We start from the raw sequence: 12,488 nt of genomic DNA on the forward strand, positions 1-12,488 counted from the left end.
TAGGTGTAAACATATTATTAAGATGAACCATGCTGCTGTTGGTGCTAAAAGTGTATTTTCTCACTCTTCCCTCTTCCAGGAAAAGAATGCTCAGTTACTGGGAACAGCACAGCAGTTATTCACCCACTGCCAGGCACAGAAAGAGGAAATCAAACGTCTTTTTCAGCAGAAACTTGATGAGGTAGCCCTGATCCGGTGGAAATGTGATGCTTGTTAGTCATGTGCATGCAAACGTTTTTGATAACAATAAGTAAGATGAGAGTATTCTCAGGTCTTCAGCCTCTGTTTTGCAGCAGATGCTAAATAATGTGGAATCTGTATCACTCTTTGGTTATGTTTCATCTTCATTGTTGAAATTGTTGTATGCCATTCTGTCACCCCCTTCCCTTGGATACAGACCACAGACACTGTGGTATTTTAGTAAAGGATGCATCCCCTGCTGGTTGAACAAACTCAGTGTTGCCAATGCATGTTCAGAAGCACAGAAGGAAATGTGGTGACTCTCTACAAAAATAGCATTCTTTTGGATGGCGAGAAAGTAAATGCCAGTTTTAAAGTTGAATTGCTGGAGCAGCAGTTCCAAGTGAGGTACTTTTGTCCTTGTTATCCCCTAGCAATGACAAAGTGCCTTGGAGAATGTTGGGGGGCTTCCTGTGAGCCACGTAAGCTCTGTGGATCTCCTCAATGTCACTTTTAAATGTGACAGTTGTCTGCAATAAGGATGTCAAGACCCTATTGAATGATCTCTTTCCTTCTCACTCTTCATCTTGTAGTTGGGAGTTAAAGCTCTAACATACAATGACCTGATTCAGGCTCAGAAGGAAATCTCTGCTCACAATCAGCAACTGAAAGAACAGACGAAACAGCTGGAGAAGGATAACAGTGAACTCAGGAACCAGAGCTTACAGCTGGTATGTACAACGCTTGTGTCTGAGTAGCAGGGTGATGCTCCCATTTACGTAAGGAGGACAGGTCATGAGCCATGGGCTGCCCCTGTCTTCAAGGTATCTTAATGAATGAAAAATCACCTAGCTGCTGTAGCTCCTCTGTAACAGAGAAGAATGATGGGGAAAAGAATGCAGATGGTCTTTTTCCTTGGTGACCTTTATTTACCTCTGACCAAATGCTGAGGTGACAGTTGGCTCTGACCTCAGCTGTGTCCTGTAAACAGCTTTGCACCTGTATATGTACTTGTCACTGAATCTGGATCTCGCTGGCCAAGAAGTTTGTACAGCACTTGCTTTGTGGTAGCCATAATTCTTGTGGTGTTCATCTTGGTAACTCAGGGTAGGTGAGGGGGAAATCTGGATGTGGAAGTGATTAGGGACGGTGGGTGATAACACTGTTTTTAGGAAGAACCAGGCCACCTCCTGCCACATTACATGGGGACCACAGGACCATTTTGGTGGCATTTGGCTTAAGCTGAAAGGAGTTTTCAGTGGGCTGAGAAGCTTCTTGCACATATATGGCTGAAAAGTGCATGGCTTTCAGCTTGCACCTGGGGTGGTGTGAAGTGGTGAAAGGTGTCTTTTGATCTGTTCATGCTGTGTCTTTACAGCTTAAGGCACGGTGTGAAGAACTGAAGCTGGATTGGTCAACACTGTCACTGGAGAACTTGCTAAAAGAGAAGCAGGCGTTGAAGAATCAGATTTCTGAGAAACAAAAGCACTGTTTGGAATTGCAGGTAGAGAGCGAGAAACAAATTTAGAGTGACCAACTTGGGGTAGCTCTTGGGCAATGGGCCAGTTAAGGGTATTTGACTAAATATGATGTTAAAGGATTAGCTAGGTGGCTGTTTTTCTTTCACCACCTTTCCATCCCTACACTTCTCCGGAGACTAATCTTTGTATTAGAGAGTTTTAGTAAACTTGAAGAATAAGGGTGTGGATAACTTTTAAAGGAAGTAGATGCTATGACCTGATTCCTTGGTAATGCTCTGGAAGAAGGAATCATGGTTTATTATGAAATACAATTAAAAAGCATGACCTGGTGAAAAGAAAGATCCTGCTTGTTTGCATAATGTGTGGCTTCATGATAATGTCTTCTGTGTGCTCTGATGACTTGAGTTAGGAATCAGTTCCCACAGAATGTCACTTACCATAGTGAAAAGAAATTAAACTCCTGTGACTGAAGAATTTTTGTTCCCTGTGAGATTAACACTAGAGCTAATCCTGTCTTTTGCTGGATGCCTTGGTGGGCTGTTTCCTTCAATGACTAGTAGTATTGAGTTACTCCATACTCTATGTAAGTTGGAGATACTTTATGTTTTCTGAAACATGCTTTCTAAGAGGCTCTGAGCCATTCCCCTTACCTGTGCATTTTGTTCTCAAGCGCAGAGCAGCATGTTGAAATCTGTTTCTCAAATTGTGGGTCAATTGTTCTGCATTGTTCCCAGAAATGGGGCTGCTTTTCCTGAGAAGCATATCAAGGCAAAACTCCATAATGTGATAAAACTGTTAAGTGTGGTCTTTAATCATTGTCCTCCTCTTCGTTTAAAGATCAGCATTGTGGAACTTGAGAAAAGTCAAAGACAGCAGGAGCTCATGCAGCTGAAATCGTACACGCCGTCTGATGAGTCACTGTCAGTACAGCTACGCAATAAAAACCATGTGAGCCGTGATCCTGAGGCTGATCACAGCAGGTTCCAGCTGGAGCTTGAATGCTCTAAGTTTCCTATGCCCCACGTCAATGGCATGAGCCCTGAACTGTCCATGAATGGCCATGCTACTCCCTATGAAATTCATAACACTTTTAGCAGGCCATCTTCCAAGCAGAACACGCCTCAGTACACAACCTCTCACCTGGACCAAGAAATAATTCCATGTACCCCAAACCACAGCAGCAGACAGAAGGCAGACAAGATGACAAGCTTGTCCCTACCTGATTATACCAGGTTTTCCCCAGCTAAAATAGCACTAAGGAGACACTTGAATCAAGACCACGCAGTCAATGGAAAAGCCACAACCAATGAGATACAGAGGTGAGAGTGATCATTTCCCAGGATTGGAAAGGAGGGGTAATACCATTGCTTGTTTTTAATAACAGTGGTTTATTTGGATTGTGGAAGAATGTTTTTAGAAGTGGAGTTTTACATGCTTGTAAAAATTTTGTGTCAGGAAAACCAGCAGTGAGAGCTGATTGGGTAAATAGGGTGGTACAGTGCCTTGAGTTTGGTACAGGAATTCCTTGCAAAAGAGAAGTCATTAACTTTTGTATTCTGATGATCGTACGTTTCTGTTCCAGAGCTGACCATGTCAAAGAGAATGGCCTTACATATCCAAGCCCTGGAATTTCAAATGGCATAAAGCTGAGTCCTCAGGAAACTCGGCCCTCTTCCCCAGCGGCCTTACCAGTTGCAGGCGAGAAGGTAAGAGATCTGCTTGTGCTCAAGTGCAGAGCCGTTACATTTGGTAGAACAAAGAAAAAGTTGGCCAAACTAGGGGATGCAGGCATGCTCCCTTCTGTGGTCAGCTTGGCACAGAAAATAACACAAGATACAGTAGGTGTGATAGAGTAAAAAGGAGCTGGCTGGAGGAGAATACTGAGCTCATGAAAGACATGCTTACCCCTCAGTTACTGGTTTGCATATGAACTGTGCCAGTAATGGAGTAGGACTTCTTTTTGATCTGCTGCGTGTCTACTTGAACTTGAAAAGTAGACTCTTTGATAGTTTAAAAAAAATAACAAAAAATTGCCCACGTAATTGGTCCAGCCATGAATCATGTTGGTGCTCATTTCAGAGCAAGCAGGTGGCCTCCAATAGGGGGTTACCATGGAAATATTTCTGGCTACTACATTTTCTGTGTACAGAGGGCCTCAAGACATGAATTCTGTCAGACAAGTGCTTTTCAGAGAGCTGTAACAAAGACACTGGGAAATGAGCCTGCCTAAGACATCCTTTTCCTTATGCTTGGGGCCAGCAGTAGCTTTAATTTACATATTTCTATGTTGTTGGATATTGCTGTCCCAGTAGACTGGTGTTGGTAACAAAGCTGCTTCATGCATGCCCTGTCTTTGCTATATAGTCATCACTCTTAATTGTGTAATTCTTTAAAAAAAAAAAAAAAAAAAAGGGAGGGTGGGGACAAAATGTAGATGAGCAGGTTACCGTTAGTTTAAAAAGTCTGCTCAGTAATGGCATGCAGTTAACAACGTTACTTTTCTCTTTTGCTTTTACAGGTTTTGAGAGAGAGAACCTCTGTGAGTAATGGAGAAACTATCACCAGCCTACCTATCAGTATTCCTCTCAGCACAGTGCAGCCCAATAAACTCCCTGTTAGTATCCCTCTGGCCAGCGTAGTCCTACCTAGCCGTGTTGAGAAGGTGGTGAGTAAGGGATTGTCAACACTTTCCATCCCTAACTAAAATCACACCGGGCAGTTACGGGGTGCTATGCACCAGAATCCTTACTGGGCTGCTAATCTCGAATGTCTGATGCTGTGGGGGAGGCTTCTGTTGGGATGCATCCTCTTCGCTCTTAGTCATTCTGTAGATTTTTACTCTCTTTTGTCTGTTGGGTGGTGGTATTTCAGCCAGGAAGGAAAGTAAAGTACATGACTGAAGAGATCCTAGTCTTAAACATCTTGCTGGGTGGAAAAGGCAAAGAGTCTGAGAGCCTGTGGCAGTGAAAGCAGAGAATCACGCACGGGGGTTTGTTCCTAGCCCCTGCCTTCTTGTATGACCCTGGGAGACAAATTCTTCTGCCTCAATTTGGTTAGCTCAAAATTGTCTATGTTTATTACATATGTGTGTAGGATGAACTTGAATAGCACCTTGAGGCTATAATACCTGATGTGCGAGTGACCATTCTGTAGCAACAGAGAGCAACTATAGAACTTTTGGGGACATCTGTTTTTGCAACCATGATGAGTCCATGCTACTCTCGGTGACAGAGGAGTTTAAAAAAGCCTGGTCCAGTTTCTCACAAGTGTTTGTCACAAAAGTGTTACAGTAGACAACTGAGAAGCATTTGCTGCTTTCACGAGAGCTGCGAATTTAGAATCCATCCACAAATGCCCGCCTGGCAATCCCGTATTTGGAAAGCTGGAGTTGTTTTATAGTATTGAATCCATTATCTTTTCCCAGCTGTAGACTTTTCATTGTAGCAGAACTACAGTCTGCCCAGCTCCGAGCAGAAGTTGCATGTCCTCAGAGAGGATGCTCTGGATGGCGTCTCTCACTTCAACACATTGTTTATTCAGGCTACCATTTCACAACTGTTTTGCCTGCTTTAGGAAAACACCACTTGATTGTACCCTCAGACAGTGTACCAGAGAACATAGCCTAATGCATTTCATGTTCAATTTGGAGTTGTTTTGGGGAACTTAGTGTGCAGAGGCTTGGGGACATGATACAACCATTTGTTTCCTTTCTGGCCACCTGTGAAACAGTGGACTGAGGCATTCATTCTCTGATTGCAGTTCTGTCCTGAGTCTAAACGTCCTGGGATGATAAGCCTGTTCTCCCTCTATCTGCATGGTATTTTTTGTGTGCTGGATACTATTGCAGTATAATTAATTATGGTATTTATTTTTGTACCATAACACGCTGATCAATGTTTTTCTCAAGACAAGCGAAATCTAGGTTGTTTAGGAAGTAGAGCCACTTTCCTTGGTAGATCTACTAATGCATGTGAATTTTGTTTAAACTTTTGACTTTTGAGTATAATTCCTGTACTGAAATGCCTGTTTCTCTCCCCCCAGAGAAGCACACCTAGCCCAGTTCATCAGAATAGAGACTCATCGACACTTGAAAAGCAGATTGGTGCTAGTTCTCATAATGGCATAAGCAATGCTGCTGGAAACAAGCCACTGGCTTTGGCTACCTCAGGTAACAGCCTCATCTACGCGAAGGTGCGCTGTCCTGTTGACAGCACCCCCAAATACACGCGTCAGAATTTTCCGAGCACTTCTGGTCAGGTCATTCATGCAGTAGAGTGCTAGATAAATGTGTGTTTGGTAATGAGACCAAAGAATCATGGATGATGATGTTTTGAGGCAGTATGTGCCTACAGCTTGGATGCATTCTGGTATAATGTATTAGTTTGATGTGCTTTACCTGAACTGCGGCACCTTGCAGTGTAAATAAATAATTGCTTTTGTAAATTGTTCTGTGTGGATTAAGAGATTCCTGCGTTTACAATGTGGCAAACCAGCAAAGTGTTGCATAGCTGTACTATGAGCTGATGATCTGGCTTTAAAAGTTTTATTTTACAGGGTGGTGGAGGTTTTTTAATAGCAAAATCAACTTCTTGATGCAGGTCACAATGATGCCTCATGAGCAGTTGTAAAGGCACAAGTAGGGTAGGAAGAAATGTCGAACGGGAGAGGGTAGGGATACCTTTAAGTGCAGACATTGCTTCTGAACTCACTCATCTGTTGAAATTGTGGCCTTTAGCTCTTGAGGATATGGAAATGCTGTGGACCAGGAAGAGTAGGTTCTAACATATATAAGCTATTCTACAGCTGATCCCTCATCAGAGAGTGCATTTGTTCTTAGTGTTTACCACCTTGAGGGGCTTGTGGTTTTTCTTATATCTGTTTTGCAAAGAAGGGCTTGGCTGCAGTTTTCTAGAAAAGCAACGAAGTATTAAAAAAAAAACAACAAACTTGTTAAAAAAAAAAAACAATACCATGTTCCCTTCTACCCCTTTCATTTAGACTGCCCAGAGACAAGGCCTTACTAGAGCACTAAACCCATTTATGACACCATGACAAATACTTAATTCCCTTTCCAAGCTTCCTCCCATGTGGTATTCTTCTACCACAGTTTCTTTGAAGATCCCCTGTCACTCCCTAAGCCACAGCCTTTTGTTTCATTTTGAGAAGGAGGTGGGCTGTATACATGACACAGTCCCTTCCTTTTTGGGGAATGGAACGGACTGAATTTGGCCGTCGTTTTCTTGATGATAGGAAGGAGTCGAGTGTAGAAGAGTCCTGATTTCAAAATAGCACAAAAGAAACTTACACTTGAATTCCATTTAAAAAAAAACAGGTAGAGCATAGGATATGTCCATATAACACCTGAATCTTCCTGAAGTGGCAAAAGAGTAGTGAAAATCGTTAACCTCTGACTGAAACGGTTAGCACACAGAGCCACGTTCTCAACTGCACTGTGTAAAAAGCAGCTGTGCAGTTTCCCATGTAATACACGGCCGCTGGCTGATCGAACACAGGTAGAGCTGAAACCACTCCCAGTCATCCCAGAACTCTAGCACTGTGAACTATCACTCAGCAGAAGCAATGATGTATACTTTCCCTTTCAACAGGTTTTTCTTACTCTTCTGGCTCCGTGGCAGTCAATGGAAATCTTACAAACAGCCCAGCCCATCTTAACCATAGTGTTGATCAGGCAGCTCTGGACGACTCTGGGAGTCTGTTTAACTCAGTAGGGTCTCGGAGTTCTACTCCACAACATCCTTTGCTAATGATGCAGTCAAGGAACTCTGGGCAAAACTCCCCTGCTCACCAGCACTCAACAAGCCCCAGGTTAAATGGCACCTCCCAGAGCCTGGTAGGGGTATTGCAATATGCAGATGCTCAGAAGATGTTTGCCGAAGGAACAAAGGGGGATCTTCAGTCTGATGCAGCGTTTTCAGATCCTGAGAACGAGGCCAAGAGAAGAATCATCTTTACAATCTCTCCTAATACAGGACATGTAAAACAATCCCCTTCCAACAAGCACAGTTCTCTGCCTACGAGCGCTCGGCTGGACTGTGGCCAAGCACACGCGCAGGATGGGAAGAAGCGAGGCCGGCGGAAGAGATCCTCTACTGGGAATCTCAGCGGGAACTCCGGGGTCTCCCCTAAACGCAAATCCTTACCTACTGTGTCTGGACTCTTTACGCAACCATCAGGTTCACCGCTCAATATCAACTCCATGGTAAGGGCAAAAATGAAGAGCTCTAGCAAGAGAGAGAAGGGCCTGGGAAAGCTCTTTGAATTAGAAATAAGCTTCAACTGTTCCATTCTTTAGCGTGCTCTCAGGCTGTTACAGTAGTAGTAGCTAGAAGACCCTTTGTGAAAGTGGACCCTCTTGAGAAGCGAGAGAATTGCTGATAAGTTGGTGAACTTGGTGAACTATTTCTGTTTAGGTAAAACATCTTCAAAGAGTTCCTTGCTGTCAGAGCATTAAAAATTAAAAATAATCTCTTCCCTTATGACAAAGACCTTGTTTCTGCAGTGAAGTTGATTTTTAGGCTGTAGGTTAAATATTTTGAAAATAGTTTAAACTCAGATTGACTGAATAGCATGAGTGCCAGACGCATATGGCATTCTTGCATAATTAAGCCAGCTATTCAAGTTGTGTTCATGAGATCCTGCAATGGTAGTTTGGGAAAAAAAAGTTATTATCTCATGTCTTCATTTCTGTGTTTAAACATGAAATCAAAGAATGAAAATTAGATATTTCCAAATTATATTAAAGCTTTCATCCCAGGCTCTAATGCAGAATGGTGGAGTGTAACAGCGGTGCCAAACAAGCAGCTGTTGGCATATCCTAAAGCTGGGCAAGTTAAGCCTGCTTTTAATATCCTTAGCAAAATGCCTTGTTTCTAAAGGGATGCTCTACTCTGTAACTGCTTTCTTTCCTTCTTGCCCAGGTCAATAACATTAACCAGCCTTTAGAAATAACAGCCATTTCCTCTCCTGAAAACTCCCTGAAGAACTCTCCTGTTCCTTACCAGGACAATGACCAGCCCCCGGTGCTGAAAAAGGAAAAGCCCCTCATTCAGACCAATGGCGTTCATTACTCTCCGCTAACATCAGATGAAGAGCAGGGATCTGAAGATGAGCACAATAGCAGCAGGTGAATACACAGGCATAGGTTTCAGGCTGAGATTTCTCCGAGAGCTGATAACAGTGCTCTAAACTGGAGAGGTGTGTTAAGCCTTCTTTGTTTCCTTTGCTTGGAGACAGATTCTATCATGCCAAGCCTTTTAAGTGGCTGAAATTGTGAATAGGGAAGGTATTTAGGAAGTGAATTCCCATTTGAATGTGGGAACCTACTGTTGCTGTGCTTGCAAGGCTGACAGTCTGGCCTCTGAAAGAATTAGTGTAGAAATGACTTTTTTACTACGTTGCTTTGTAGGAGTACTGAGGCTGTGGGTGTAATCTTTAACTAAGAATCTCTCTCTTCCTCACTCCCAGATTCAGCTTGATTTAAAATTCTTCACTTCCTGACCCAAACTGTTGATGTGTTGCTCTGAAAATTAAGTACTTGCCACCCTTTACCTGCCTATGGAGGGCAGTTTTTTTATCGTTTAAGGTGCTGGAAAAGTAACTTCTATAGAAATGTGAGCAACAGCCTACTTCTTGTTGTGAAAGAAAAGCAACAATGAAGTCCTCTGAATGTGCACTAGTCTTGGCAAAGAGCAATAATTCTGTAATAGCTTCTACTTAAAATTTGTGGTGGATTTTTTTTACGCTTTTAAGTTCTTTTAGTAACATACAGCTTTCTAGCTGACTTTGCTCTATATACTCTAGTCAACTGTTAAGATGTGGACTTGAGGAAGATAGAGTAAATGTGCAACAAAAGGTCTCCAGTGAGTGCTGTAACCTTTTTATCTTCCCACTAGAATTGAAAGGAAAATTGCAACAATATCATTGGAAAGCAAATCTCCACAGAAGACTGTTGAAAATGGTAGGTGTGAGGAATGTTAATTATTTGTTGTAACAGTTGGACTTGGGAATGGGTGTCTGCCACTGACTGAAGTTGTTAATCAGTAGCAGGCTTTTCTGTGCTGCTGAGCAGAGTGCAGTGCAGTTCTGCCAGGGCTTTGCATAATCATAATTATGACAGGTGGCTGATAATTACAGATTTTGGGTCAGTTCTTTCTGTAGTCACAGGTCACCAAAGATCTGACCAGTTTTTTCACTGACTTGGGACGTGGGGAGGGACCTATAATACAAAGACTGAGGAAATAGTAGATCAGCATTCTCAAACTTTTTCAAGGCATTAAACTAAATTTTAAGGACTTTTAGGAGACTTCACAAATATTTCTGCCTTTGGATCAGAAATAGAATTACAGATTGATAAAATGTGCGTGTTGAAGATAAAACTGTTCTTAATGAGCAGATTCAGTGAATGCTGTTTTTTGACACTTACAAATTTTCTTCCAAACTAGGCGGCAGCTTATCTGTGAGGAAGCAAGCACAAAGCAACGAGAACATGAATAGCAGTAAATGGAAATCTACTTTTTCACCAATATCTGACATCAACCTGACCAAAACTACAGATAGTCCCTTGCAGTCCGTCTCATCGCTGAGCCAAAATTCGCTGTTTGCCTTCAGGCCGCCCTCTGAGGACAGCCTTGCCATTGACACCAAGATCACAGCACACCCAAGGAAAAGCATTGCCATGCCCTCGTCTGGGGCAGATGGGCTCAGCCCTAGTACAAACTCCACTAATGGATTCACATACAATGGTGGACTGTCAGCTGACATTGGTTTACACAGCTTTATCGATGGTGCTTCTCTTCCGCATAAGGCTTCAGACGTGACGACTTCCAACTGCTCCTTGGGTTTCCAGTCACAGCGAAGCAAAGATGTGGGGATATCAGAAACGAATCCGTTTTTGAACAAGAGGCAACTCGAAGGCCTCAGCGGCACGAAGGGAGAAGACTTAAATCGGTCAGGGGTCAAAGGCAAAGAGATCAGTGAAATAAGCATTCGTACTGGGGGTTCTTCAGAAAAAAACTCTTTGCAGCATAACGGAAAGGTCGGCAAAGGAAGGGACCGAGATGTGGAGTTTAAAAATGGCCACAACCTTTTCATTTCTGCTGCTGTTTCATCTGGTGGCCTTCTGAATGGTAAAAGCCTTTCTACTGCTGTTTCTTCAGCAGGCAATCCAGCATCTTCTGTTCAGACGCACCATCCTTTCCTAAACACTTTGACCACTGGATCACAGTTCCCCCTCGGCCCTATGGCCTTGCAAGCAAACCTCAACTCGGTGACAAATTCCTCAGTATTGCAGTCCTTATTTAATTCAATGCCAGCTGCTGCCAGTCTGGTCCACGTGTCATCAGCTGCAACCAGACTGACTAATTCTCACACTATGGGGAACTTCTCTCCTGGGGTTACAGGTGGAACAGTTGGAGGTAGGCAGAACTCTTTCTCTGGTATAAGACAGGGCCTAAAGGAAAGTCTGACACTGCCTCTCCAGGGGTGAAACCCTTTCATTTCTGCAGGATGTGAAGCAGATCTGTCCCACATAACCAGTCTCCTCTATCTCTCGGAAATGCTAGGATGAGTTCAGTTCCTCACAGTGAAATCTCATGAGCTTTGTCTACTAGATGAGCTTGTTGTATCACCTTAATGAAAGAATACACCCAGACTTTGTGATTTCATAATGTATGCTTGTTTAGATGTTGCTGTGTTGGAACCAACTTAGGTCTGCCTGCAGGTAAAAGACTTAACTTGTCACGGTACCAAGTTAAGGATCTCTAACTTGTCAACTTGAGTAAAGGTTGAGATTAGGCATTGAATGGATTAAGCATGACCCAGGAAGAGCAAAACATCAGTGCCTCTTCAGAGGAGATGGTGTTGGGAATTGCATAGCATTCTGGCTCTTGAATGGACATGAAGAGCATTTCTTTGCCAGGAAGGGCAATGCCATATGCACCTTGCACTTCTGGGATTCTGCACAGGCTTGGCTTCTGTGGGCCAAACCAGAGACAAGCTGGCAGGACTAGAAGATAGTCTGAACTTGCCATTACTAAGTGTCCAAGGCAGTTTTTCTTATCTGTCCATAATCATTCAGGCACCATGTCGGGAAATCCTAACTCTCACATCTCTCAGCACGTAGATTTGCTGGAAATACAATCTCCCCTCTGCTGCCCTGTAAGTGGGAAAGCAAAAGGGTGGGGAGGGAAGAGCAGCAGTTTGAGTCTTCAGATAAGCAACTCTAGAAATCTCATCAAAAGTCTACCTGTGTGGTATAGAACTGACAGTTCTTGGGTCTGACCATTTTTCCTCGTGGCATTTAGAGGTTGGCAGTAGGAAAGGTAAGTGCAATCTTTTGTACCTCCTGGCCTGCACCATTATCTCTCATTGCTTGCTGCCTTCTCATGCTGCATATTTTTGTATGGGGCTGTAACTATTATAATTTTGCTTTTTTCTTTTTTTTTTTTCCTTTTTTGTTTTGTTTCTCTTGTCACTTGAGACTGTACAAAGCCCATCTGTTGAAGCTGAGTTTTTCTCTCCTGTTTGCAGGTATTTTTAACCATGCGGTGCCTTCTGCCTCCTCTCCTCATCAATTTGGAGCCAGTTTCAGCAGCAGTGCTGTCTCTAGCAGCACAGTGCTAAGCTTAAACCCTCTGCAGGCTGTTGCCAGCACCTCATCCTCATCCTTCCCACCCCCTTCCTCTAATTTAGTAACATCTAGTGAGACTAGATCTGCTCAGCACCTCAACAGAGCGCCAGTGCAATCTGTTTTCCATTCTCCTCCGCCCCCTCGTAACGTTTCATTGCCCCCACCTCCTCCATTACTTG

The 12,488-nt window shown here is 43.2% G+C and overlaps 1 protein-coding gene across 1 annotated transcript in view; it reads left to right on the plus strand.

The window, feature by feature from the left end:
- The window catches only part of DOT1L (DOT1 like histone lysine methyltransferase), a gene marked incomplete at its 5' end in the record, with an annotated part of 71,035 nt that overhangs the window by 55,783 nt on the left and 2,764 nt on the right, over window positions 1-12,488 (plus strand). Inside the window, 11 exons of the mRNA XM_082011111.1 lie at window positions 80-181; window positions 774-911; window positions 1,559-1,684; window positions 2,499-2,980; window positions 3,244-3,376; window positions 4,180-4,326; window positions 5,703-5,829; window positions 7,268-7,881; window positions 8,600-8,805; window positions 9,575-9,639; window positions 10,124-11,095. Of these exons, the coding sequence (XP_081867237.1) occupies window positions 80-181; window positions 774-911; window positions 1,559-1,684; window positions 2,499-2,980; window positions 3,244-3,376; window positions 4,180-4,326; window positions 5,703-5,829; window positions 7,268-7,881; window positions 8,600-8,805; window positions 9,575-9,639; window positions 10,124-11,095 (3,112 nt within the window). The remainder of the gene's footprint in view (window positions 1-79; window positions 182-773; window positions 912-1,558; window positions 1,685-2,498; window positions 2,981-3,243; window positions 3,377-4,179; window positions 4,327-5,702; window positions 5,830-7,267; window positions 7,882-8,599; window positions 8,806-9,574; window positions 9,640-10,123; window positions 11,096-12,488) is intronic.

The sequence above is a fragment of the Phaethon aethereus genome, assembly GCF_964289735.1.
Source record: "Phaethon aethereus genome assembly, chromosome: 26".
Lineage (NCBI taxonomy): Eukaryota > Metazoa > Chordata > Aves > Phaethontiformes > Phaethontidae > Phaethon > Phaethon aethereus.